General features: G+C 38.7%; 2 protein-coding genes across 10 annotated transcripts in view; one reads left to right on the top strand and one right to left on the bottom strand.

Annotated features, from left to right (window-relative positions):
- The window catches only part of LOC130177308 (obscurin-like protein 1), a 38,288-nt gene extending 35,712 nt beyond the window's left edge, over positions 1-2,576 (top strand). For all 8 annotated transcript variants that reach the window (XM_056388917.1, XM_056388912.1, XM_056388910.1 and 5 more), the window contains one exon: positions 1,431-2,576. In XM_056388917.1, the coding sequence (XP_056244892.1) occupies positions 1,431-1,441 (11 nt within the window). In that variant the 3' untranslated portion in view covers positions 1,442-2,576. The remainder of the gene's footprint in view (positions 1-1,430) is intronic.
- On the bottom strand, positions 2,532-26,375 carry ctdsp1 (CTD (carboxy-terminal domain, RNA polymerase II, polypeptide A) small phosphatase 1). Of its 2 annotated transcripts, XM_056388920.1 has the most exons (7): positions 26,021-26,375; positions 15,163-15,311; positions 10,716-10,817; positions 6,965-7,021; positions 5,975-6,067; positions 4,549-4,734; positions 2,532-4,334 (listed from the first exon to the last, which is right to left on the bottom strand). In XM_056388920.1, exons 1-7 carry the CDS (start codon positions 26,091-26,093, stop codon positions 4,206-4,208), a joined length of 789 nt encoding a protein of 262 aa, XP_056244895.1. In that variant the 5' UTR covers positions 26,094-26,375; the 3' UTR covers positions 2,532-4,205. The 2 variants fall into 2 exon arrangements, with proteins under 2 accessions (XP_056244895.1, XP_056244894.1); XM_056388919.1 differs by lacking the exons at positions 15,163-15,311; positions 26,021-26,375 and adding an exon at positions 11,503-14,687.
- Between the last annotated feature and the right edge of the window lie 420 nt (positions 26,376-26,795).

Below are 26,795 nucleotides of genomic sequence, written 5' to 3'. Positions count from 1 at the left end.
GTCATCTCAGATCCATAAGAGACCACATGAATTAATCATGTCTCATTCATATATAAAAATGTTTTCACACACATTTTTCACAGTGTTGCTCTGCATCTGTGGAGCCATGAGCCTTTTATATAAGAGATATTTATGTGAACTATGTGTGAAATATAAAGTTCATAATAACGTACTATTTTCATAGTCATAGCCCATAACTTACTTTTTCTCCTAGCCTCTAGTTCAGGGTATATTAGCTTGAGAAGTCTTGACTACCCTCAGTGGTATTAAGGTGTAATTCAAAAATTAACCACTAGATGGTAGTAAGAAGAAAGTCTTGAGTTTGCTCCTTTAGGGCTGCAAAAAGATATCACAAGTACATGTACAGTGAGTGGAACAATGCGCTGTCAAGTACCAGAAGAAAAATTTTGCTTTACCTTTTTATAGTGATTTTTATTCAACTTTACAAGTAAAAACCAAGTTTGCATGAGAAGCTTAAAATAAACAAGAAAAAAAACCCATAAAACCTTCAGGCTGATGCTGAATTGTCCAGGTGGTGTTTTAAAGTGTGTTGCATGACTTGGCGCTGCACATGCAGCACATAGCAATAAGTACAGTAAATGTTTTGGCTCAGAGAGAGGGCTGCATTCTGTAAATAATATAAGGTGTTTATGATCCCACTCTATCTGCAGGGATGTAGGTCAAGCAATACAGAGCACATACTCGCAAAACCTTCCTGAGCTATTTAAATGTGCAGGAGAGTAAACTATTTTTAGCTTTATTATACTGGCTTTAAACGGAAGAGTATTATGTTCAATCATCTGGCTTAGGCGATAAGCCTGTCATAAATTCAGTAAACTGAGGGCAGTAGGAAGCACAACTAGAACTAAGCTAAGGAAATTAAAACTAATTAAAATGGTCAGCAACTCAAGATGGGTAGTGACACATGAGTCATAGACCAGACAGTATAATTACTTGCAGCTGCGAATGCACCAGCAAATTAGATGGATTAGCTCTGAATATATTCAGCAACAATAAGGCCGATGATGTATGTAAATTGAGGGTTTTAATTTTTTGATTTGCTTTCAGGTCAGGAATTATTAGATTTTTTTTTTTTTTTTTTTTTTTTTTTTACACAATTTTATTTTTTGTACCTTTGCCCTATTTTTCTTCGAATTTCAGGCACCGTAAAGTCTCTGAGGTTACAAGTAGGCACTCATTTGCTTTAAGGGTTACAAGCCAAAAATTGGCAACTATTGGCTTAGTAAAAGAAAAAAGGGCTGTTTTAAAGGAGCCGTCCTTATGATTTGCAAGATACAGTATTTAAAACATGTTTAGAAAAAAACTTGCTATTGTGTAAAGGATGACACAGACACACAGAATAAGGCCAGACTTGTTGATCGACGTTCTCTGGTCCTCAGTCTAATTTTTCCTCTGCTCAAATTTCACAGGTGATCCCTGATGACATCTCCCATCTGTCATCATCTAGTTGACATGGATTGATTGTTTCATTGATGCTTTCAAGTTGTATTATTGATATTTGTTATATTTACATACAGTCTATATAAGTGGTTGAAACAGGGTTATGATGGATTTTCATGCAGTTTTATCATAGTGTGTGAAGAAATATTTCAAAGCAGCTCCTTTATCATTAAGACAAATTGCAGTTTGATTGTAAATAACGTCCTGTGTGAAAGTGTTTTGACTGTAACCGTGTTATGAAGGTTGGAGCTGAATGTGTATTGGTGCCAATAGATACCTGATTTAAATATTGTAAAAATCAAAGGGCTTCAGTAGTGGGAAGAACTACAAGCATATGGTTAGCTTCATACAGTTAGGAGTTCTACATAGGTTGAATGTAACTTACCCATAATACATGTGTGGTATTATAAAGTCTTTTTCCAGACTTTGTTTGCTCCAGATGCAAACTTTGCAATTCTGCCATGTTTTATACAATATAACTTGATTTACACTCAGTGTATTTTCCCATATATCAGAGCATGGTTTTGTGTGGCTGTTGTGACAATGACCCAGATTTGTTTTGGCTTCGAGAGCAATAACACCAGCATCAGTTATTTACCACATAGGAGACACATTTTGTTCCAATTGACTCCCCCCTTGTATCCATATCATCAAATTTAGGTTTTAGAATGAATCATCCAAGTAACAGTTCATTCAATTTCACATTTAATGCCTATTTTCATCATTTGTCTATTGTATAGAAATTATTTTGTATGTTTTGATGAAAAGTTTAAAGGAAAAAAAAAACAAATCTGCCTTGCAGGAAGTGGCTTGTCATGTAAATATATTGGGCCAAAAATCAGGTAATTTAGGAAAGAAATAGGTTACAAAAATTACTTGATCACCTTGATTGATGCTTGATTTGTTGAAATGCTTGTTGAGTGAACATTGGAAACTTATTGGAGATTGATAGTTGTTTTCATATGCGATCTGTTCCATATTCCATTTTTCCATTTGACTTGTTTCCACCTCTGCCATGTTGTGTTGAGCATTAGGTAGGTGGGGGAAAAAAGTACTGTAGTGAAATATGACCTGTTTCAATAAAACATGCTTTATTGATGCAAGGTAGAAATATATCTCTAGTTGTCTTTTTTTTTTTCAATCTATACAATTTATCAGCAGCAATTTAAAAACTCACTTGACCAGTTTCTTTACTTGAGTCAAAATGTTAATACTCTGGTTGCATACAGTAAAAAAAAAAAAAAAAAAAGTAAATCGTTATTCCAAGACAGGTTATGTTGTTCACGTATTGTCAAAGCATTTTCTTTAAAATCTCAAACTAATGTAAATACTCACACTGATGCAATCACACTGAAAGCCACACACGCACACACATACGAACATACACACTCGCTCCAGACCGAGGCAAAGTAAATCAGGGCTACAACATTTCTGGCACAAGTTTCCCCTATGAAACTGAATCTACAGATCGATAAGGCAGGACACTTGACTCCATTATTGTCTGACACAAAAAAAGCTCAAATTCAAGTTTAGCGACAGGAGACATCAAAGTGTGCTTTCAAAATAAAAGGACAAACTTATCTGAGACGCCATAGCAGGTCACAACCTCCTCCTGCACACATAAACAGTATTGCATTACTGATGAGCCACACACTGTGGTGGGCAATTCAACTAAAACTCAAAAGATAAAATAACATTAGATAAAATAACATTAAAAATCTAATCAAAATGATTGTATGTACAAAAATAATGTCACCATTTCTGCAGTGGTACATCTGTGTATGAAAGGTCCTATCAGTCAGTCTATTAGTTCATCTTTAACTGTCCACTAAATCCTGACTTTTATAGTAGAAGTCTTGTGTTGTGCTGAACCTTAAAGGGTTATTATGCATAATTAGATTGTATTAATATTAGAATATAATGATTAACCTTATCAATTATCGTAATGTGGTGAATGAGGACTACAATCAATGGCAGGGACTACTGGATGTCGTTTCTTTTCTAAATGCTAAAGCTAAACCATAGGGTTTATTTCTGGACCACAAACAGTAGGTGGACATTGTTTGATGGATGTTAAAATGTGCAATTTGTAGTGAAATGTGTCACAAAATTATTAAACACGAGTTTTCCAGAGTTAATGATTGACTTTTCCTACATACACATTCTGCCAAAAAACAAAAAGGAAAAATAAACAAACACAACGAGCTTAATTAGATTCAAAGGACCATTTTCAATGACTTGTTATGTTGTGTGTGAGAACTTCAAATACTGATCCAAATGCTACATCGCACTGACATAAAAATGATTGATGTGGTTCATTCGTAGAATGGCACTGAACATTTGTTCACACAGTCTAGGTTTACAGCACACTTACATAGGTCACTGCTGTCAACGACAACAACACTAGCTGTACTGAAAAAGATATCTACAGAGGTCATTTAATCTCATATTAATAAATCTGTATGTAGAATTACTAAAAAGAAAATCTGACACTGGGATTAAATAACTGTCAATGCTGAAGCACCAAACCCAGCTACAAGATTGATTGATTTATTGATTGATGATTAATTTTTACTTTTTATGTAATATACTATGAGAATATGAGATTAAATTAAAGGTTTTTTTTTTTTTTTGCAGTATGGTCCTTGTAGTGGGAAGCAGTGTGCAGCCTGTGGCCCACCAGCCTCCGTGGCCCCGTGACAACAGCCACTGGTGATTATTTTAATCCTAGTGCCCTGCCTCTGTTAACTTGAAGTCCTCTGCTGCTTGAGAATATCATAGATGTCATCCACTTTGCTTAGTCTCTCAAAGAAGGGGATAAGATCGAGGAGCTCAGTGTCTGACATGTCGTCAAACCAGGATGCTACAGGAACCTGCAGGTTTGAAAAAGCAGGATATGGTGGAATTAGACAAGCTTTTCAGTGCTCCGTAGAACTTAATACTATTTAACATTATTTCAATATTGTTCTATAAAACAGAGGAGCAATATTTTAGATTTCAGTGAATAACAGACAACTATTACATGTGCTTTAATCACACACATACTGTATCCCAGTGTATTCAGAGAAAGAAATATGAATGGCTTACTGCATTGTCGGGATGGAAGATGTAGGATGCTGGGGAGTTGTCGATGATGATGACCTTGTTGAGGTCTCTTCCCAAACGGCTAAGGTCTTTTACATAGTTCCCTTTGTGGAAGACACAGGACTCCCGGAAGAGACGGCTCCGGAAGGCCCCCCATTTGTCCAACAGGTCAGACACAGGATCTGCGTACTATAGTAGAGAAAAAAGTGATGAGCTAGGTTTATATGTTAATTTAATGATGTTGTACATGACTTATGAGAGACAAATACTTTTCACTTAAAAGCAACTAAACAAACAGGCTTCTAAACGTCATAGCACAAACTGATTTTTGGATTAGAGATAAAATTGCATCAACTGTTTTTTTTGGCCACTTGAGGGCAATAGAAACAAGTTGTAAACACATCATTGACAGGTATGTACAAGCTGCAAGTTGAAATTGTGAGTTTATAAGCAAACAGCTGCATATTTACACCAGCAGACCGACAGACACAAAGCAGCATTTGTAGTGATGTTTGTGTCTTCATCATCTGATAGGTAGTGGGTTTTCCTTGTTGTTTCACTTAAAACAGTTGACTTCAACTTATGAAAATAACTTTAGTGGGTAAGCAGAGGAGTAAAGCCTCTCTGTCGATATGCAAACCTATGACTTAGTTGTGCATATTGTGCATTAGTTTGTTAATGATATGGTAAGTGTTTTTTTATTGTTATCTATGATTTAAGGAGCCAAATAACCACATAAGATACAAACATAACACTTTTATACTTATTTAAACATAAAAAACATACACTATCTCATAAGGACCATAACTTTTAAATGTTTTAGTTTTAAAATAAGCCCTTTAAACTTCTGACCACACACCAAACACAGACCAACAGCCAACCTGCATCAAATTTCAAAGATATATGTCTGCAACATTCAAATATGGACATTTTCAAACATGCCAGGCAGAAGAGCAGCATTTTATTTCTGACACTATATCTCAACGTACCCATGATACTGTCAAGCACTGCAGACAAACGTGGCAACTAATACGTTATCAGGCAGAGAGCGTGTGTGTGTGTGTGTGTGTGTGTGTGTGTGTGTGTGTGTGAGATTCGGTGAGTAATGACTGACCATATGCTTCAGAAAGTTAAGGTAAGGCTAAGGTTAACACGGTTTGAAGTAAATGTTAGAGGTTAAAATGTCTGTGCTATTGCCTGACAGGTATCATAAAAATATCTTTATGTGCGAGGGCGTATGTGGAAGGTCGCCTATAAATCACATGCAAAAATGAGACTGGGCTTCCAGTAATTCTAAACATAATGTTAATGAAACAACAGGTGAGTAGATTAGATTACAACAGTCTTCATCTGTGATGTACTATCCATCCTTCAGTTTGCAGTCAAACTTTAATAAAAAAGTGGCATAGATTCAGAACAGCGGACACACCTTGGCTAAGCTTGCAGTGAACAGAACACACTCAAACAATTCTCCCATCCTCTTGAGGAATTCGTCAACGTGGGGTCTCTTTAACACATACACCTGGGTGAAGACACAAAATACATAGGAGTATGAAATCCACAGCTGTTGTAACACATGCTTCAGTCATTAGGAATATGATCAACACCTTAAGAAAAACACAGGGGAAACAAATGTATTGTCTGTCAATAACTATGTTGCTATAATGCCATTAATTAGATACAAAGATTAGACAAAGTTGTAATATTCAAATTGAAACACACATGTAAGACTTTTCATCTACTTCCACTAAGATGCTGGCAGCCTTGTTTCTGAACCAAGTCATCCCGAATAGGCTTTCCCCACTTTAACAAGCCTATCCTGGATTACTTGAAACAGACCCAGGCCCTTTGGACATCAAAGCTCCTCTGTCTTCTGGGAGGCCCGGCACAACAAACTGTAGTTACCATTTACAGCCTGCAGGGAAAAAGTCACTGCCATCCCCCCAGCACCAATGAGCAGGGCATAACATGCGCCACGGACTGAGATTGATGGCCAGTGATTTCTGAGAAGCCTGCCAGGGCTTCCTCATTTCGTCAGGCCCCTGAAATAGCCACCTGCTGCTTGGAGCCATCAAGAGAGACGGCTACAGCACTGTCAAGGCTCATCCATGTCAGATTTTCAAATTTTAATCCTGAGAGCTTGTGAAGCAGCCTATTTTTCAGGTCAGAAAGGGCAATTTTTTGGTTACTGATATGTGGTGTCTATAGTGTAATAACAGTCAGTACTTATAAAATAGTGCCCTGTTATCATTCCTGTTTGCACAAATTTCTAAGCAATCTTTGGAGATTTTAGCAGGAAGCCTAGCAAGCCTGTAACTTACATAACTGGTGCTATATGCTTTAATACTCCAGTGACGTGATTGGGGCAGCACAGGAAGACAGTAAAGCTAAAAGTCAGTTAAGCACATAAAGTCTGTACCTGGTGAACTGTTCCATCAATTTCCACTGGAATGATAAAATCAGCATTGTTCACTGGCTGTTGAAAACAAAAGCAGATTGTTAATCACAAAAAAACAGCAACATCTCCAGATTATCTTCAAGTAAAACCAACACTTTCTAGAGATGAGAGTGACGGCAGTAAATCAGTTGCATATGTGTCAAATAGACACGCAGACGGTACCTCAGACGCCACACTGTTCATGATATGACTCTCGTCACTTCCATCATTGAAATACAGACGCTACAGAAGGTGACAAGGCTCGTAAAAACACCTGATTTATTTCGGTAGTTCTCACACCTTAAATATGCTTCTCAAATGTTAGTATCACCCCAAGCCTGTCCTATATAAGGCATTACACCACAGACTAAACTGGTAAACTATGAGGTAAGGGAAGGGAGACAGACCAAGTTTAACATCAATCATAAACATAAAGTGTAAGTAAACATAATTATTCAGAATTATCTTTCCATCATTTTACATTGAGCAGTCAGTGGAGCTCAGTGTGTGAGCTAATTGGCTGAACAACCTCCACAACACACTGACCCACTTCCACCCCACTTACATATATCACTGGTTTTATATGACATGTATCAGACCAAAGGTTTGAAATGTTTAATTTGTTAATAATAAGTTATTCTCCACTTTTAAATATTTATCCTAATAAAGATGATTATGCTCATCGCAACTGGACTATAATGTCCCTGGCTGACTAAGTGAGTGATCATAGTTCCACCATTGTTCGGCCGAATGCCATGTGACTGAGTTGGAGTTTGCCCATCGGCCACAGCTCTTTCAAACCGAATTGGCATAAACAGATTCTGTTAGGGGGCATTTATAGCCTGCTGTCTTGCCATCTTAGCGCATTTGTCACTAGATTTATTGACTAACCCTTTTTTTTCCAAAAGGCACCTAGTGACAAATCTTGTGACTTTTTGGACAAACCTTGGCTACTTTCCATAGCAAGGAGATGGCAGTAACACTTTCTCTCTGCGTCTGCTCTGTGCCGTGTGTGAGAGACTAAATAAGAAAGATTTTCAGTCTCTTCTAACTTTATCTCAGAGTGATCATTTTACAAGTAAATATAGCAGAAATCACGGCACAGTCTTTAATGCATGTGTTTGGTGGTGATTTTGTCAACGACATTGTGGTTATAAAATCTGCAGCAGCTTGAAAATGGCTTGGAAGTTAACATATAGTCTTAATAGGCTACATTTCAGTTACTATTTTAAACTTGTTGTTGGTTGTCTGACAGTGTGGTTGGATACAGTTGGAATACAATTTTTGTTTTGGGTGACTTGAGTATGATCAATTGATTTCTGACAGTTTTCACATAATATTATATATATATTTTCTGTTTGAACACCTTAAAAAATGAGTCACACAGCACACTGGCTTTCCTTTGCCTTCCACATGCAACCACCTCTGTGTTACCTAATGCTATTTTTAGTATATGTGTCAAAGTAATAATGAGTTTTATTATCCACCTTGTGTTAAACATGGAGTTCACAAAGTCTGACCCTGTTTACACATAACTCACAGCAATATCCAGTGACATCCTTTAGGACAGTCTGTGACCTGAGAAGGACTAAACACCACATGGCATTCATTACATAATTTGTCGTGACACAGGAGACTCAACTTTTGGCATTGATTACTTTGTTCACTGAATGCGACCTTAAAAGGTATCAAACGAAACAAAAGGAAGCCAGTTATTTCTAGGAACAAAGAGAAACTCAGCTTCTGAAAGCATTAACGCTGATGGATATAAACTGAGTTATGTTGTGCAGATTTTCTATTTAAAAAGGTGTGTATTTCAATTATTTATTATTCATCATGTAATTTTTCTTACATCAGGGCACAATATTTATAAGTAAATAACTCAAGTTAGCATTGTATTCACAGGCTATTTTTGAAAGGAAATACTGCTTAATAATGACTAATTTTGTGTTGTTAGTTTTAATTCCTGAAAATATGATTTTTTTTTTTTTTTTTTAATTGGAAATCAGATGCTTTTTTGAGATCTCACGTGGTTTTCAGGATGCACGATGCAGGTGGGATCTGTATCGGGAAACCAGAGAGCCAATGAAATAAATAGTTAATGTATAAGTGGCATATGAGCCCAGTCCTTTAAGATAAAAATAAGTGCTCTTAAAAATATGCAACATGATATAGTGCATATCCTACTGCTATTTTGCCTACTTTTGCTTGGCAAGTACATTGTTTGCTTTGACAGTGAATATGGAAGCCTAATGGATACTCAGCAAGAGAGTCCTTTTTAATTACTTGCAAAAACGGCCTTTTAGGAATTTAAAAGTCAAGAGTATAAAAAAGGCTATAAAAATCATTTAGCTGAAATGAAACAAGCAAATAAGGAAACTTTTTGGACAGAAGTGAGTTATTTTTTAAGATTCAAATATAACTTAATAAATAAATAATAAATATTAAATATTAGCAGTCTAGATTTTTTTTGTGAGTGTATAATCTATACAAAGGCAAAAGTCTACTGTCACCCCAATACACGTGAGCTAAAAGGCTGTTGGACGCATTCAAACTGCCAGACTCCTTCAGACATGATGACGTCATAATTCTCAGTCTTTGACAGATACATATTTAATAAGAACCGCTTTTTACTCAAATGAGTCCATGAACATCTTAGTGTGAAAAATAATTATGGATGAAAGATATTTGCTTGTGTTTACAATGAAGGCAAGGCAAAGTGAACAACTGTTTATAATATATAATAATAATATAATTAATTTATTATCTTAATACAAACCAAATCTCACTGAGCTCTGTTACATTTCAGTGATGACAGACATGTTTCTCTACTGTAAACGGTTAAACATTCTGGAAAAATACAGTTATTCTCTTTTTTGGCCAAGATTGATACCATTCTCATGTCATGTTTGGTAAATATCAAGCTAGAGCAAGCAGCTGGTTAGCTAGAAACTAGGGGAAACAGTCTTACTCTGACGTTACAAAATCGACCTACCAGCACCTCTACCATGTTATACCTCTGTTCAAAAACCACAGCATAAAGACAACACGTTGTGTCATATCATGTGCTGGATTATTTCTTGGTTGGGTGTAGTAACCTCCTGGAGTCTCCGCTATTTGTCTGGTAGCCTGATGGTGACTACACAACTCCAGGAAGTTACTGCTCCTGGCCAAGAAATAAACGACATGTGTCGTTTTGTTTGCCAAGTTGAAATAGAGTGGAAACCACACGCAACTGGCACTGGCACTGTGGCAATGAACAATGTCTACAACACAGCTCTTCCAGCTCAAGAGAAATGGTCATACTTACAATAATTATCTGTATTTATGACGTGAAAGAAAAAGATTTATACCTTTATAAATGGTTTATAGGAAAACCTTGCAATGTAATTGTGGGAATCAACATTGCATAAAGACCTGCCCCTCAAACACTGCACACATATAAACAAATATTTTCACCAATACAAATACAATCCAATCAGAATAATCTGACTTGTACTATGATCACATAAATACTCTACACATAGTGGCTTTACAGTATCTGAATGGGCAGCACACACAGTGAGACGAAAAGGACTTATTTCTTTTCATTTTAGAGAAACTGACCCTTAAATTATTATCAAAACATGTTTGATTAGGAATACAAGCATATGTAATGATGTCTTCACACAGTATAGTATACAGTATATACTGTACATAACTATAAGAAATTAGGTCATACAGGCCAACTTACCTTAAATGAACTATGCACTAATGTTTCATCCAAATCAATGACCACACAGATCTTCCCTGCGTCATTCGATTTCATCCGTGGGAGCAATGGTTTTGCAGGAACCTGAAGACAAACAGACAGTTTAAGACCTAAAGCTCATGTATGGCAAATGTTGCCCCTAATCAAAAAACTATTTTAGCTTTCAAATCCACAATATGAGCAGCAGCTACAGCTTACAGTTCCTTTAAACATAAGAAATTACCATCTCGAGATGTTGTGCAGGACATACTGATCATTGTGTTTTTCTGTGTTGTGTTTCTTGTCAAGTAAGAGACTGGATTGTGTTGTGGTGTTTCAGTGAGGGGTTACAGGAAACCTGGGATGCTACAGCTGCTGCCATGTTGATGGAGCATGTTAATATCACCATACCGTGTCTCATCCCTCAACAAGTGGTCAGAGATAGGTGTTTGTTAGTGTGATTCTGATTCTAAAAACACGCTGGCATGATTGTAGCGGCTGCCTGTAACACTAGCGCGTGTGTTGGTTGGTGTAGAGTGAGCTGCCACGTGATGATAACGGCAGAGCTGAGAGTTTGACACAGATACCACACAATCTGCCAAGTTAAAACGTCCTGTAACTTATTCCATGCCATAGTTGACAGTACAGTCTTAATGATATAAAAATAGACCAGCAGCACTGGGAGCAGATTTACCTCGATCCTGGGATAATTTAAAGTTTCAGCCAAACTTCTGAAAACACAAAATCAATCTCATTCAGAGCTTAACAGTTAAGGTGCGACTTATAATACCTGCTCTATCGGTGGAATGCAGTACTCGCATTCACAAGTCCAAGAGGATTCATCGTCACTCTGCTCCTCTTCTGAATCCCCGCTTTGTTCAGAGTCGCCGTTTCCCTCAGTCTGTGCGTCCGGTCCCTTGTTTTTGGTGTGTTCTGCGAGAACGCTGTGAATAATATCTAGAGGAGGTCTTATTTCATTTAACTCAGAGTCATCGTCTGGTTCTGGAGTTTGTTCATTGTTCCCAGCAGAGCAGCTGGCTGAGGTCTCACTCAGTTCAATAACTTCAGTAATCCCGAATCTGACTGATTTGCTCTCCACTGAGCAAACTCCAGGGGCCTGTGACTCAGTCTCTTCACTAGAAGCATCCCCACTAACTTTTCCATTGATTATCCGATCGTACGATATTCTTTCAAGTCCTTTCAGGGCTTGTTTAATAGATGACTGAACGCTTTTAATCTGATATGCATGGTAATCCTCAACACCTGGTTCACGCGCCTCTCTATTATCTTCATTATCTACAAGTGACCAATACGGCTCCATTTCTGAACATTCAATAAATTCTTTATCTTCAGGCTCATCCTTTTTGTGATCAATAACAGTTGTCTGTATGTGATCAGTTGTAGAGGTACCATCACGAAGAGATTGATGACTCTTGGCATTGTAGATCTCGTCTTCATAAGCATCACCTTCAACAGAGATGTCCTCGGCACATGGTGCACACATTCTCTCCTCTTTACCAGGAGGCCGGCAGACCTCAGCTTCTTCCTCATTACAGATTTCAGAAACTTGGTCCTCAGATGCACAAGTTTCTCCATCAAAAGTGTCCTCATCTTCCTCTGCTTCTTCGTAATCCTCTGCATAAAGTGCATGGGCTTCACACTCGTCGTCTTCAACTTCTGCCAAACCTGATTCTGAATCTATGATCCAGTCTTCAGGTTTTTTCTCTGACTCACAATCCTCTCCGGTGGTTGCGTCTGCTGCCTCTTCACATGCTTCTTCAGGACATACATCAAAACATACATCGGCTTCCTGTACATCAATTCCCTTATTGATTTCTTCAAATGTACAGATATTTTTGGCTCTATGTTTCTGTGCTTCTTCAAGATGCAGGCACTCGTGTATATCTCCGCCATCAAAGCAGGAGATGTAACGTTGCTTTTGTGCAAACGCGTGTCCGTAACAGTCAGCTCTGTCAAATAAATCAAAGTAATCCTCAATGACAATATCAACAGTGGGCGTTTTCTTTTTATCCTCATCGCTTTCGTCAGGATGGCTTTGTTCGATTTCTTCATCTTCTTCAAAAGATTCCCACTGCGTCTGCTCATCACTTGAATCTTCCTGAGCTTCCTTTTCAGATTCCCCGGACGAGTCAGAGCAGAGATCTGAGGGGATACTGCCATCAGGACAAGTCTTAAAGGACTTGGTTTCAATAGAGGAGCAATCTGAGGCGCCATCTTCTTCAGTGCAAAACTCTGAGCAGTCAGAGGTTTTGTCGGAGGTTTCACATTGTTGATTTGTCTCATACTCTTCGCTTGTTTCAACGTCATCATTTCCACACATCTCACAGTGATCTGTGGACATGTCTAATGCAGTGGCTGTCTGAGGGTGTTCTTCAGTGTCCAGGTATCTCTCACAGTATTCACTGGTAAAGCTAACATGTTCGCTGTCATCAAAGTGAACAGGTGTGTTGAAATGTGGGGAATTTACAGCTTCTGAAGGTCTGCAAGACTCTTCATCACTGGCCTCTGTTTCATTTTGTTCAGAAGAATAGCTCTCTTCATCATCATCATCATCATCATCATCATCATCATCATCATCATCATTTGTGCAGTCGGTTTGATTCTGAATTTCGTCATACTCACAAAGTCCAGTGTCACAGTCCAGTAAGTCCACTGAGTCAGAGATATTAGGTGAGAAACCAGTCATTTCACATTGTTCAGAGTCCTCTGTTGATGTGTCTGCTTCAGAGTCACTCTGCTGATCAGAGGGCTCGTACAACTCGAGCTGATCTGTGCTTTCTGGTATATAATCAGACATTTCACACAATCCAAAACTGCCACAGTTCATTGACAATTTATCTGGCTCAAAGTCAAAAGACTCAAACTGCTGACCAGAGGGCTTACATTGTTGAAATAAGTGGAGGTGTTCTACACAGTGTTCACAGCAAGGACAACATTTGGAAGCTAAGCTATGATTAGCACTAAGCTCAGAGGACTTGCAAGGTTTAAAACACTCACAGTGTTGAACACATTCGTCAAATGGTTGGCTTAACCCCGAAGTGTCACATTTATCGAGGGTCTGGTCGGATTCAAAAAATCCTTCACTTGCTGAATATTGCTCAAAGCTATCAGCATGTCCATTGCAATATGTACATTTAGTCTCATCTCTATTCATGTTGCAGTGCTCCATGCATAGGAAAGAAGAGTCCATTTCTCTGCTGACAGTTTGCTCAGTGTATTCCACGAGGACCTTTAAGCCAAGTCCAGCACTTCCCTTTGAAGGGTTGGTTAAATCTGCAGCTTGTTCTGCAAGCATGGCTTCAGCTGGCTCTCCTTCTCCAGAGACTTTAGCTGGCTCAGAGTTTTCCAAATACATCGTGAAATTATCTCTCAGTCTGGACTATGTTTGTTCAAAGTTTACACTCCATGCATTAGGTCAGGATCTTGTTGGCGCTCAGGAACCAGCAGAGTCCAAGTCCAAACAAGTGGCAGCACACTGAAGGGTCCATTCAGAGTGGATATGCAAACGGCTGGTGGGGGGAGTCACTGAGACCACAGCCAGCCTGAGAGTAACAGCAACAGGAGCAGCATGCACGATGACATGACAGGTTGTCACAACCAAAACTGAGACTAGCACTTGACTCGACCCCCTTTGCCAGAGACCAAGCAATTTATTTTGGGGGCTTGGAAAGACGTGACAAATAACTTCTGGAATATCAAATCTCTATAAAAGGCTGAACTAAGGCATAAATCTGAAACTGACACCTGAGAACATCTTGACCACTTGATCTCCAGACCTTAACTGCCAAACGCCAAGTTGTTTTCCAAGAATACACTCATACCATAGCAGGTATTGTCAATTGTCCAAAAAATGACATGTAAAGGATTAGCAGTCAGTCCTTGGTGTATCAACCACGATCTTGGCATATGTAAACATCCTAACCATTCACATTTATTCATATTCAAACATCAACACGGAAATTCTCTACTTATTAAATGATAAATTAACTAATAATCGATCAGTTATAGCTTCTATAATTACTTTAATCACTCCTGATGCCAGATCTGCATTAGAGTTTTCTGCTGTAAGCCAAAGGGAGTCTCCACTGCACCAACTATGTGCCTTATTTGTGGCAGCAGCTGTTTTTGGACTGATCTGGTCAGAGTCACGCTTCTGTAGCATTTACGCCATTTCTACACTTCTTGTAACTCCTAGTCATCTTGATTGATGTCTGAACACTGAGTCCTCTGCAATACAGCCGTACATTACCTCTTAGCAAAGGAAAGACGAGTAAACATGAATAGCTTTGAGCCAAGAAAACATGTGTTTCACACATCACACAGCTGTCAATCACACGGACCACATGCTGCTCAAAAGACGATGGAGAAGGAGGGTGAGAGAAAGCAGGGATCACAGGGATTAGAGAGGGATGTTGAGAGATGAACTTACTTTTGACAGAGTCCCATTTTCTTCTACCAATAAGGGGGCATTGTTTTTTACCGGAGGTGGCTCTGTTTCTCTGCGACACAGACAGCAGAAGAGACTGTGGAAAAGGCCTCTGCTGCGAGGCTTCTGTGAGGGGGAAACTTCATTGGCACCTGAAAGAGAGTGAGAGGGAGAGAAATTATATAAGGGGTGATGCTCATATCGTACTGACTGAAACTGATACCGTTTCTCTTCATCTTTTTCACTTTAAAATCTGTAAACCTTGCTAACATTATCATTGGTATCATTCTTCAGTGTGTATGCTAACATCAGGCTGTAACACACATCACAGGTGGGATCAACTCAATTGTAACGGTATTGTTTTTTATGCAATTACAGTGATATTCCATCAGTTACTAAGAAATACTACGTATTGTGTTTTAGTTACATGTGTGTGGGACACGATCCACTTCATGACATAAGTATTGGCGCCGATGCTTGTCCAGAGTATCTGATCTGTGTACCGCTGTGGTGTCAGCAGGACGCCTGCTGTGTTCTGTCGTGTTGTGTAGTGCTTGGGCACGGCTATTTCAGTTGCATAGCAAAAGGTTAAAAGATATTGCATAAGAACGCATATGTGTACATTGCAGCCCCGAAAATAGTCAGATGAAGACATGCTGTTGCATTTCCGGTGTGTAATTTGTTTTAAAACACAAGGATTTGCTTGAAATGATCATGATCATGATTTGTTTTCCTAAAGGATGCATAATGCCTCACAGGGCACATATTTAAACATAGGCAACAGCATTTTTAAAAATGTATTTATTCATAAGTATTTCACACATTTTACCAATTTTTTTGTGATAAACCTGAAAAACAAACAAATCTCAAAAATGTTATTACTGTTTTTAAAGACGACATCTTGCTTTGTTGATCTGCATATAATAGTGTCTTGTCATAAAAGCTGTAACATGTGTTGTTACATGTATTGTAGATACTACGATTGATTTGCAACATTCACCATTAAGACCTGAAACATTTTCCAAATATAAGCAAAACAAAACTTAAGGTTATTATCGATACACACTGTATTTGCTTACTTTGTATTTAGATTATTTTTTATTTTTCAAAATAAATAACTTCAGTGTAAGTTTTTGCAAAATGCACAATCAATGAGAAATTTATGATTTAAAAAAAATACATATTTTGGTTGCAAACACAAGCTATGGCAATGCCACATACAAAATGTATTTCATACTATCTTGCATTCTGTCTTAACATCACTAACCCGTTTAACAACAGCTACTGGCACACACAAGTGGTCGAAAACATCCCATCAGCTGGTGTCAGAGTGATGAGAGCCGGTATTTACAAAGAAAGAAAAAGCTGAGCCCTGATGAGCAGTCAGAGCTGTCAGCTAAGACATTAGCATGCCGCTCACACAAGACTAAATCTGGTGCCCCAGTATGGGGCATACTGTATCATGGACCTGTCAAGCTGCTTTGGGTGTAAATGTGGTATGATTGAACAAGTTGCACGATGGGCTCCCTTACTGAGCAGTCAACACATGGGGGAGTGGTAAGTGGATACAAACCAGCTTTGAATGATACTGGATGCAACATCAAATCGGACTGTCCATACTGAGTTTTTGTGTCATTTATCATCGTTTGTCATCTAAACTAACTTTAAGGACAAACATCCAATTGAAGCAACAAAACTTTAAAGGAATTGTTGAGGATTTGATGCTTTTTTGTCCTATGTGAAAGTGAACAAAACAATCTTTAGATATACAGTAAGTATAAGTGGAGCAGAATGAGCAACTTGAAGTCATCACTTTGGGCTTTAAGAAATTTTAGTCATTAGTTGCAGCCTTATACTGGATGTTTACTCACAGATATTGTGACTGTGATATGAGTCACGATTATTGTTGGAATGGTCATTTTTGCATTTCACTTGATGATTTTTGTTTGGGTCTGTACCAAACAAGTATGTTCCCTTTCATTTGGAGAATGTGATTTGGGGGCCAAGACATCTCTGCAGCACCCCAATGGTTCATTCATGGTTTGTTGTGGCACATTTTACCTTTATCAAAAAATTGCAGATTTGGATATTGCACTTGCAATGTCAGGAGATTAACTGTGCGGCCATAGTTTGCTGTTCATCTGGATGTGTAAAACCATCTGGTTTTATGAAGCTCATTATAGGTTGCAGTAACAAATTTAAAGCCTAAATGTCTCTGTGCACAACACAAATAAGTGTTGTGATACTGACAACCACAATAACTGAAAAACCTTTATCTAATATAGGAATGTTGTAAACAAGAAATACATTAATAAAGGAATCATTTAAATTGCTTAAATTCCACTTAATTTAGAAACTATTTACTTATCATTGACAAAAAACTGATTCTGTACATAATAAGTGTGTTTGTGCCATTTTATATGACAAGATATGGTATGATAACTTTGAATACAAAGAGAAAAACAAAATATGGACATATTATAACAATTCAATTACATTATACATTTATCAATGACTATCTCAAAGCAACATACAAAAAGAAATGGCACAGGTAACTCTAAATAAACTATACAAACAAAAACTAAAACTGTCTTTATATGAACTTTTCTATTTGGCCCACTTACGTCTCTGAACACGTGTGACCTACTTTTGAGTGTTATTCCCTATGGCTTTAGCCTGTTGACTGCTTCATTCAGCTGGAGTTTAAAGTGGACGAAGCCACTAGAGAGTGGTCATTACTGCCTGAGCATGCTTGTTGGGACATTCCTCTCTTGGTCCCAAGATGAACGTTTTGTGTGCAAACACGTGTGAGGGAACTGGGCAGGTGAAGGTTGTAGTGTTAAAAAACATCACGCTGCCCAGTGCATTACCACATTACACATCAGAGCACTTAAAATAGCCGGGGAGAGCAGCTGCTTACAGCGGTTCGTGATGAGATTCTCTGCATGGGTGTATATATAGTGCCACATACTCACACCAGGCCATAAACAGTCACAAACAAAACCTTGTTGTCCTACATACAAACCACGGCAGGAAATGGCGAAGCAGTGTGTTTACACTGCACAGAAATGCTTGAGTGCATGCACAGAAAAATGAACTAAATTAAACCACTGACACTGTATACTCTGCAACATCGTGTCATTTCCAAAGCTTACCAACGATCATGTCTACATTGCAAATGTCAACATAAACAGAATGCCAGGCTGCACACACAGACAGCACTGGCTCCTGAGGTCCCTAAGGTCCAAAATCAAAGTACAATTTAGGTTTCCTTTTGATTTCTATCATTAATAAAGATAGATAATCCTCCAATAGATCAGTCAAACTGTACAATTAAAAGGAACAGCTCCTTTTAAGCCAAGTTATTTGCATAAGAACCATGTGAGAGGGAAAATAAAATTCAGCCAAAAACCTTCAGGTTGCCAGAGTGAAGGAAACATAAAAGTAAAGTATAGTGTGACGAATGGTAAAGAATAGGGACATGGTTTATTAGTGCACAGCCATGCTAGTGGTTCTGCCAGGCTATACTGCACAGGTACAGTGGTGTTTTAGGCTACATGCTAATGCCAGCATCACAATATTAAATCTGGCAATGATTTTTGCAGATGTCTAGTCAGAAACCCAAATACTAGACAAATGAAGATTTTGACCTGATGATAGCACTAGAAGAACCACGGCCTTCATTTTCATCTCAACTCAGCTACACACCTGACAAAGTGACAAAGTTTCATGACTGTCACCATGACAACGTCAAAGCCGTGCAAGATGCAAACAGACAGTACTCAAAACCACCTCTGTGGTAGTTCCTGCTACAGTAGGTGGCACCAGGACCACATTTTGCCATTAACATTGATGATGATTGATGGGTTACAGACAAATTAAGATATGTTAAAAACAAAAAAGCTACAGTATGAAACCTACACAACACTGCTGCTTTCTGGTATGGTGATGTGGGGATGCACTTGTTGTGGTATTGGTCACTGGCTAATAGATTTGCATGCATTTAAAACTTTCATTTCTTCTACATGTATATCAAGCCATGTCTAATAGTTTAGTTTACATTAATTAAAAGTGCTATGTTTATTCAGCACACAGCTTATGCAGCATTGTGTGTTTTTTTTTATTTTTTTTACTGATCAGCCCCATGTTACGTGTTGGGGTCAGATCCTGACCTGCAGGTCAGTCACATACATGGCATGCTGGACCAAGGACAATTTATAGTATTATTTTAACGCTGACACTTGACTTGTATTTCAGGGCTACTGTTACAACTGCGGCCGTATAGTATTATTTCGTTGTATGTGCGCTCTTTGTGTTGTGACAGGTGGTGTGATCATGAATGTAAATATATGTGTGTCGGAACCAGACGGTGATTGGGGCGCAGCTTTCACAGTGGCAGCTGATTGGCTCCTGTCCTGGCCACCAGGATTTAGAGAGCAATATGGCGCTGAGTAGCTAGAGGGGAGAGCCACTTCTTTCGCCAGTCCCAACCAGCCACACTTCATCATGGCCATACGTCTTTTTTCTTTCTGAACACCGTTTGTCCTGTTTTGTTAGACAGGGAGCTTAGTTGATGTATTTTGGTTTTGGTTATCTTGGCAAGTTATGTTTAGTTATCAGGTAGACCTCTTTTGTTTTTAATTTTGTCCACCCTTAAGTTGTAATTTCCTAATTTCTGTAAATAAAGACTCCCATTGATAAATTTAGCAATTCATTTTTGTGGCTACTTGATACTCGGGGAAGATGTGGTATTCATGTTGTGTCCTGGCCACCCCTAGACGGGACATAACACTACACATTGATCATAGTCCTCTGCATCCAGATTTTAAACAGCAGTGGGGAGATTACAAAAACAATTCAGCCAAATGTAACACAAGCAACCATAACCTACAAGTAAACTGTTTGATACTGCAGCAGATTAAAAAAAAAAAAAAATACAAGCTAAGTGTTTTGTCAATTCATTAATCATTTATCACATTATTGGGATTGCAGCTAAATTTCCTCATTGCACTTCATTTGCTCCTTGTTTAATCAGGATTACATTAATAATTAGGAGGTGGGAATGAGTAAGAAGCAAACTGTCCTCCAACATTCCTCACACCTCCCTGTGCGAGAGGCTCAGACACTGATAATGAGGTTACAGCATTTCCAAGGGGCAGCAACGACCTCACGCTACATCAGTATGTTTTAGCCTGCTTAGTTGAAAGTAGGTTTATCTGGGACTCTTTCAGGCTAGGCATGCCTGTGTACTTGGCTGCTTCTATTCCTATCCAGACGCAGAAAGAATGAGGCCTCCCACGACCGACTTTCCGCCACTTTGACACCCGATATTCTGTTACAATCTGACAACTTGCTTCACACCCCTGCAGACCAAATGGTATGGCAGGTTCATGGTGGCTAAGCCAGTCTTAGGTCAGGTCAGCTCAAGGTTTAAACATTTTTTGCATCTGAAAATATTCCGTTTACAGACTGTCCCAAGTCATGACAAATAAGATCAAGTACTTTGATACAGCCAATTTCCAAATTCCAAAATTTTACATGTCCAAGCTGCAGCTCTGCTAAAATCCCGATTTTATAACATCACCTAACATAATCACTATAAGCATAAGTTAAAGACAACAGGTGTGCTATGATTTCAGCTATATTTACTTGTAAAATGATCACTCAGAGAGAAAGTCAGAAGCAACAGTATATCTTTCTTATTTTGTCTCTCACACAGTGCACACCCTCGGTCTGGGCAACAAAACTGCTGCCTAGCTTGAGAGAGAGGTGTGCTCTTTAGAACAAATGTCTCTAAATATATCCGCAAAAGCGCTATGTTAGCAACACTACAGGCTGTAAACGCCCCCTAACAGAAACTGTTTGTGCCAATTAATTTTGAAAGCAACGGCCAAAGTGCAAACTCCACGAGATGTAGCAGTCGGCTGACCAATGGTGGAACTTTATCACCCAGTCAGTCACAGACATTCACATTTATAGGGCTGGCCCTGCTGTAGTTACTATATGTGGTTTGATGGTGCAGAAAATGATCACTGAAGAATATAAACTAGAAATATACAGTGGGGTCCAAAAGTCCTAGACCACGTTGAAAATCTCTTCATATTTTCACACAAGCCTGAAAATAATCAGATGGTTTGAGGATTCAGAAACATTTAAAAACCCAACCTAACCCAAACACAAGAAGTTATCTCATGTAAAGTGAAGAAGAAATATTTAAGGATTTGCACTGTTTCTAGGTTAGCAATCACATTTAAGAAAATTCGGGGCATTGACCAACTTTACTCCTTTGTATACAAAGTCAGATTTCCTTGAATTGTATCCCTTCCACTGAGGCATGCGTTCAGGTGACACTCAGGTGGACTTGATCTACTCAACAGAGGCTCGTTCAAGTAACTCAACTTGCAGCCAGTGTTCATCTGTTATAAATCAGGCTGTGCCTTAATTTCCCAGCAGGTCATTGCTCACTAAGTACCACTGTGATGATGATAGATTACAGGTGTCAGTGCATGGAGCTCTAAAATGCTTTGCAGAAACTGAATCAGACTTATCCAGAGCACAATCAGGCAGACCAAACGTGACCACACCATCAGCAGATCAACATATCAAGTGTTAGTTCCCTGAGAGAAAGAAAAGAAACTTCTTTACAGATACAGAATTTGGTAAGTAAAGAGCACAAGACTCCAATCAGCAGAAGTATCATCAAAGAAAGCCATCTTGTAGTGGTCTGTAGCAGTTTATAAACCACTTTTCAGGAGAGGAAACGATGCCAAATGCTTGGGGTGGGGTAAGAAATATCAGCATTTCACAAGGATCACTGGAAAAAAAGTTATATTTTCTGATCAATTCAAGTTTGAGATTCATGGCAGTAACAGAAAGATGTATCTAAGGAGATGAACAGAGGAGAGTATAATACTACAGTGTATCAAACCCACAGTAAAACATGATGGTGGAAATATTCAAGTCTGCCGGTCTTTCTCCTACTCTGGGGTTACAACTGCACCAAATTGACAACACACTGACCAAGGAGAAGTATCACTCCATTCTTCAGAGACATGCCGCACTCTCTGGTTTTCATCTTCGTGGAGAATAATTCATACTGCAGCAAGATAATGACCCCGGTGACCTCAAACACAGCTCAAAGAAGACCAAAGTAGACCAAGCAGTCCTGACTGTCATGGCCTCACCACAGTCACCTGAACTCAGCCCCACTGAACATTTATGAGGGAACTTGAAGAGTGAGAAAGCCAAGCGTTCTTTGGAACATTGTCAGATCATGCTGGGATAAAGTGGGTCACCAGGTTATGAAGCGAACACTACAGATATTCTGAAATTAATGTACATTTTGAGATGCAGTTTTTCACTCTAATTGTGACCCTGATATGTTTGATCTTTTGTAATTAAAAAAAATTGTATTACATTTAAAACAAATGCAAAATAGACATATCTTGACTCATGGTCAGACTCTTGGACCCTACTGTACATTAATAGCAGTGTTATCATGCCCATAAAACTGCAGGATGCAGAGGTGACATGAGATAAATATGCAACCAAACATAAAAAGAAACATCAAGGAACAGTGCTGTTTGCAAGAATCAAACAAGCAAAGACTATGCAAGAAATTTTGGCAGGAAGTTTCATAGTTTAAGGATTCATGATGCCCCCATTTGGCTGCAGCAACTCGTGAAACTAAAGAAGTGCTGAGGACAACTCCCCCTTTCCTTTTTCTTTGGTCCCTCAATTCTGGATGGCAGCCATGTTTTGGACTCATGACCTCCTGGCCAAGAGAATGTAATCTGAGACCAGGCTCGAGTTGGCTTGTAGTAGTAAACTGGAGAGTACTGCCACCTCCTGGCTGGACTCAGCTTTACAAGGGGTAACAGCAGACACAATGCACAGCGATGCACAGTTAAACACCAGCTAGAGTTATTTCTTAATCCCACTTTCCCTCAGGTAACGCGTTGAAGTATTGTTTCGTTGTGGATAGCTCATTTAAATAACTTGATACTTATATACTTCATTTACATTATACTGATAAAAGGGAATGCCATGGCACAAGGGTGGTATGATTAAACATTTGATTACAAGTTCATTACCTCATTTGTCAGTCTTATCTCTTCAAGTGCATGACTAGAGCCACAGAAACAGTTATATAGATATCTAGCTACTTTTTAATAAAAATTGACACTTACTAGTCTTTGCTAAATGAAAAGACCTGGCAAGTCTATCAACCCCTCACTAGTGCACAGTGTTTATTTGAGGCATGACTCTTTCTTTGTCCCTAGTTTAAGCATTTCAAACTTACAACCACTCAATTACTGAAATAATTCTAGATGTTAATGTCATAAAGCTAGGTTTAATAGTATAAACATTCACATTATTAATCCCAGTTGGGGAATTTTTTCCTTATTTTCCTCCTGCGCTTTAGCTAACAGCAGGCAACCAGCAGCCAACTCTCATTCAGAGGCCAAAGCCTTGGTCAGGAGCAACAGCAGGCATATTTCTAATGTTTAACCTTCATGCTTTTTGGTGTGCGAGGAAGCCAAAGCACACAAATAAAAGCTAACACAAGCAGCTGAGCTTTGTAAAGACACAATGCTTCACCACAGAGCCACCATGCCAGCCTTCAGGCCTACTTCAAGGTGATACAAAAGTATGATAATCAGAAGTATTAGACAATAATCAAAGAATTTGCTCTGTATTACTCCCACAACAGTTAGGAAGGTTAGATTTTATCAGCAATTGCTCTCAACAGGTTTGTTGTGTTAGTGTGGCCCTTTTTTGGTCATGAAATTTCCAGTCTGTTTGTGAATAGAGCTCTTGTTGGTGCTGGTTATCTTGATGCCCAGAGTGAACTCTCAATCACAGACTTTATAGGCATTTGACATGTATTTATGTTACCAGCATTAATAAAACTCTGGAATCACTTGGTCCGGAGAAAACTGAATCAACATTTCTGACCAAGACTCTTGAATCATTTTCAGGCTCAAACAGGAAGATATGAGATGTTGCCTATAAGCTATCTGTACTAATTATCATATATATGTCACCTAATAAGTAACAATAAAAGTATCTGACTCAATAATCCAGTTTTGTTCAACAATGTACTGCAGAATATAAAACAGTCCACTCAAAAGCTCAATGCATTTCCCGAAGCCAAACTCCACAGAATAAATATAGTATATAAATGTGATGTTAAGTGAAGCTGCGTCTCTGAGAATTAATCAAGGATGATGATAAAGCTGACCATGAGTCCGGGTTTGTCTTGATAGCTGCTAACACTGGAGGGGATTAGTCTTTCTTTTCCTCCTGCAGGTCATGTTCATTCAGCAGACACCAGAACAGTGTTTTGTTGCTTGATAACATCAATGATTTTGCTGTGAGCGTGTAGCTCAGTGACACAAACACTGGTTAATAGAAATGTCCTTTTGTGAGAATAACAGACTAATTGTATTTTTGAGCTCCTAAACTTAGACACAGTTATATGCAAAGATTTGGGCACCCTACAAAGTCATTACTTAGCAACACCCTCTTTGACAACTGTTAAGCATGTTGGAGGAAATATTCTGCTTTGGGGATGTGTGGCAGCGAGTCTTACCAGAAACACTGCACCGATAGAGGGGAGAATTAATTCCACTAAGTATCAGCAAATTCTGGGTGGAAAGAAAAGTTAAACTGAAAAGAGACTGGCCTCGACACAGGACAATGATCCAAAGCAGACCTCTAATCCACCATGAACTACTTCAACTACTTGAAGCTTGAGGAATGACCCTCACTGTCCCCTGACCTGAACGTTACAGAAAATCTGTGGGCAGATCTTACACATGCTGTGTGTTCAAAACAGCCTGAGAACTTTAAGTGATCTGCGAGGAAGAGAAAGAATAAGTGGAAATTCCTAAAAGAAGAATTTAAAGCCTCTTAAAACCTCTCTAGCTGCAACACAGTGTGTGCAAGCTGTAATATCTGCCAAAGGCAGGGTTAATAAATACTGACTTAGTATGGCGCCCACGCTTTTGCAAATGCCACAATTACTATAAAATGTTATGCTATCAGTGCATTAACATCTGGAGAATGTTTTTAATTTAATGTCTGTTTGCTGCAGGGGTTATATTTACTTCTTTTCATTTAAAAAGTCAACAAAATATGTCATTTACCCAGGAGTGCCCATACATACAACTGTATATGCCATGTCTGAAGCACCTATTGACCCAGAGCTACTGACAATAACAGTAAACAGTTAACTGTAAGAAGATATGAAGAGCCACTGCTGAGACAGACTAATGAGTTAACATTGGCTGTGCTTTCCATGAGTTACCCATGATCAGATCACTATGTGGCCATTTTGTAAAAAAAAATACCTCTCTGGGAAAACTAGAAGAGATTTAAAAAAAAAAAAAAGGAGCTGAAGCAGCTCAACATCCAAAACAATGACAGTGTCAACTGTCAGTGCCTGTGACCCCGCCCCCTTTGAAGCTACACATTGTTTCTGATGTTAAACTCACTTTCTGCATAAAAACTATGCGGAAGACAGTTAAATTAGTCACTTTCTGCTTCAGAGGCTTGTTCAAATCCAATCTCCTGCCTTATTGGATTCATACATTTTGAACAAAAAGCCACTGTCAGTGCCCATGGCCTACTCACAAGCCTAAACCGGCAAACTCACTCAAAGCGAGTCAACATGTTGAACAGGACTTCGAGGTTTTCATATGCGTTTCTCAACAGGAGGAAACAGTGTCTTAGCTCGTCCAGAGAGCAACAGTAGACTTTTCTGACACCTCGTTGCCCTAAAAAACACCGCTGTCTGGTGTCCCGGTGACTTTGTCATGCGCAGCTGAATAGTTCAGAAAACTTTTCCCAAACTCACCTTCCTCACGGATAGTCGCATTTTCCTCCTCCTCTCTGGTTACTTGCGTGATTATCGACGGCGAATGGTCCATTAGGTCCGTCACTCACAGACAAGCACGTTATCAATGTAGAAAAATTACTTCGAGGAGTTATGGCAAAAAATAAATATATTTTGCCACTCCCTGTCTGCAAGCGCGCATACTGAGCGTAAAATTAAAGAAACGCTTTAAACGACAGAAAAGCGTTCAAAAGAAACCATACTGGTCCAAAGTTCCCTAAAATGCAAAGGTAACTGTTTAAAAAAAGTTATTTCTAAAAGTTGTAACGTTGTACAAGTTCATCAATTTGACCATGCTAACATGGAACTTGACGGTTTCAAGGAAGCCCCATTCTTAAAGCCACAATGCAGGATATGAAGCTTTTTACAAGCTGTTGAACTATACGAGTAACCGTGCAGACGTTTAGTTATATTGTGTCTGGCAAAAATGTTGTGGGGGAATTTGAATAAGTTTCTATGGGTTTTATTTTTAGTTTGATTTTGTATATAAATACAACAACTATAACTGATAAAACACTTATGAAGTCTTCGTTTTCTGTTTACGGTGAATATATTTCAGTTTTGAGACGTTTAAGTGAGACGTTTCTTGTACGTAGCGTCTTTTTGAAGTTTGTTCATGCACAACCTTGACAGGGGCAGCCTTGAAACCGACCAGGAGAAAAGGGAAGTTAGGGACAGTCTTTAAAGTGCCCTCAGCTAAGATCAAGGTGACTCTCTTCTTTTTGAAATGTCTCCA

Source organism: Seriola aureovittata, chromosome 11 (assembly GCF_021018895.1).
Source record: "Seriola aureovittata isolate HTS-2021-v1 ecotype China chromosome 11, ASM2101889v1, whole genome shotgun sequence".
NCBI lineage: Eukaryota > Metazoa > Chordata > Actinopteri > Carangiformes > Carangidae > Seriola > Seriola aureovittata.
This window is presented reverse-complemented; position numbering and strand designations above follow the sequence as displayed.

Coding starts and splice junctions, on each gene's coding strand:
- ctdsp1 (XM_056388919.1), bottom strand. CDS start 14,088: ATGTATTTGGAAAACTCTGAGCCAGCTAAAGTCTCTGGAGAAGGAGAG. Junction 7,022..10,715: donor TAGTGCATAGTTCATTTAAG/GTAAGTTGGCCT, acceptor TGTTTTCAACAG/CCAGTGAACAATGCTGATTT. Junction 6,068..6,964: donor TTGATGGAACAGTTCACCAG/GTACAGACTTTA, acceptor GTCTTCACCCAG/GTGTATGTGTTAAAGAGACC.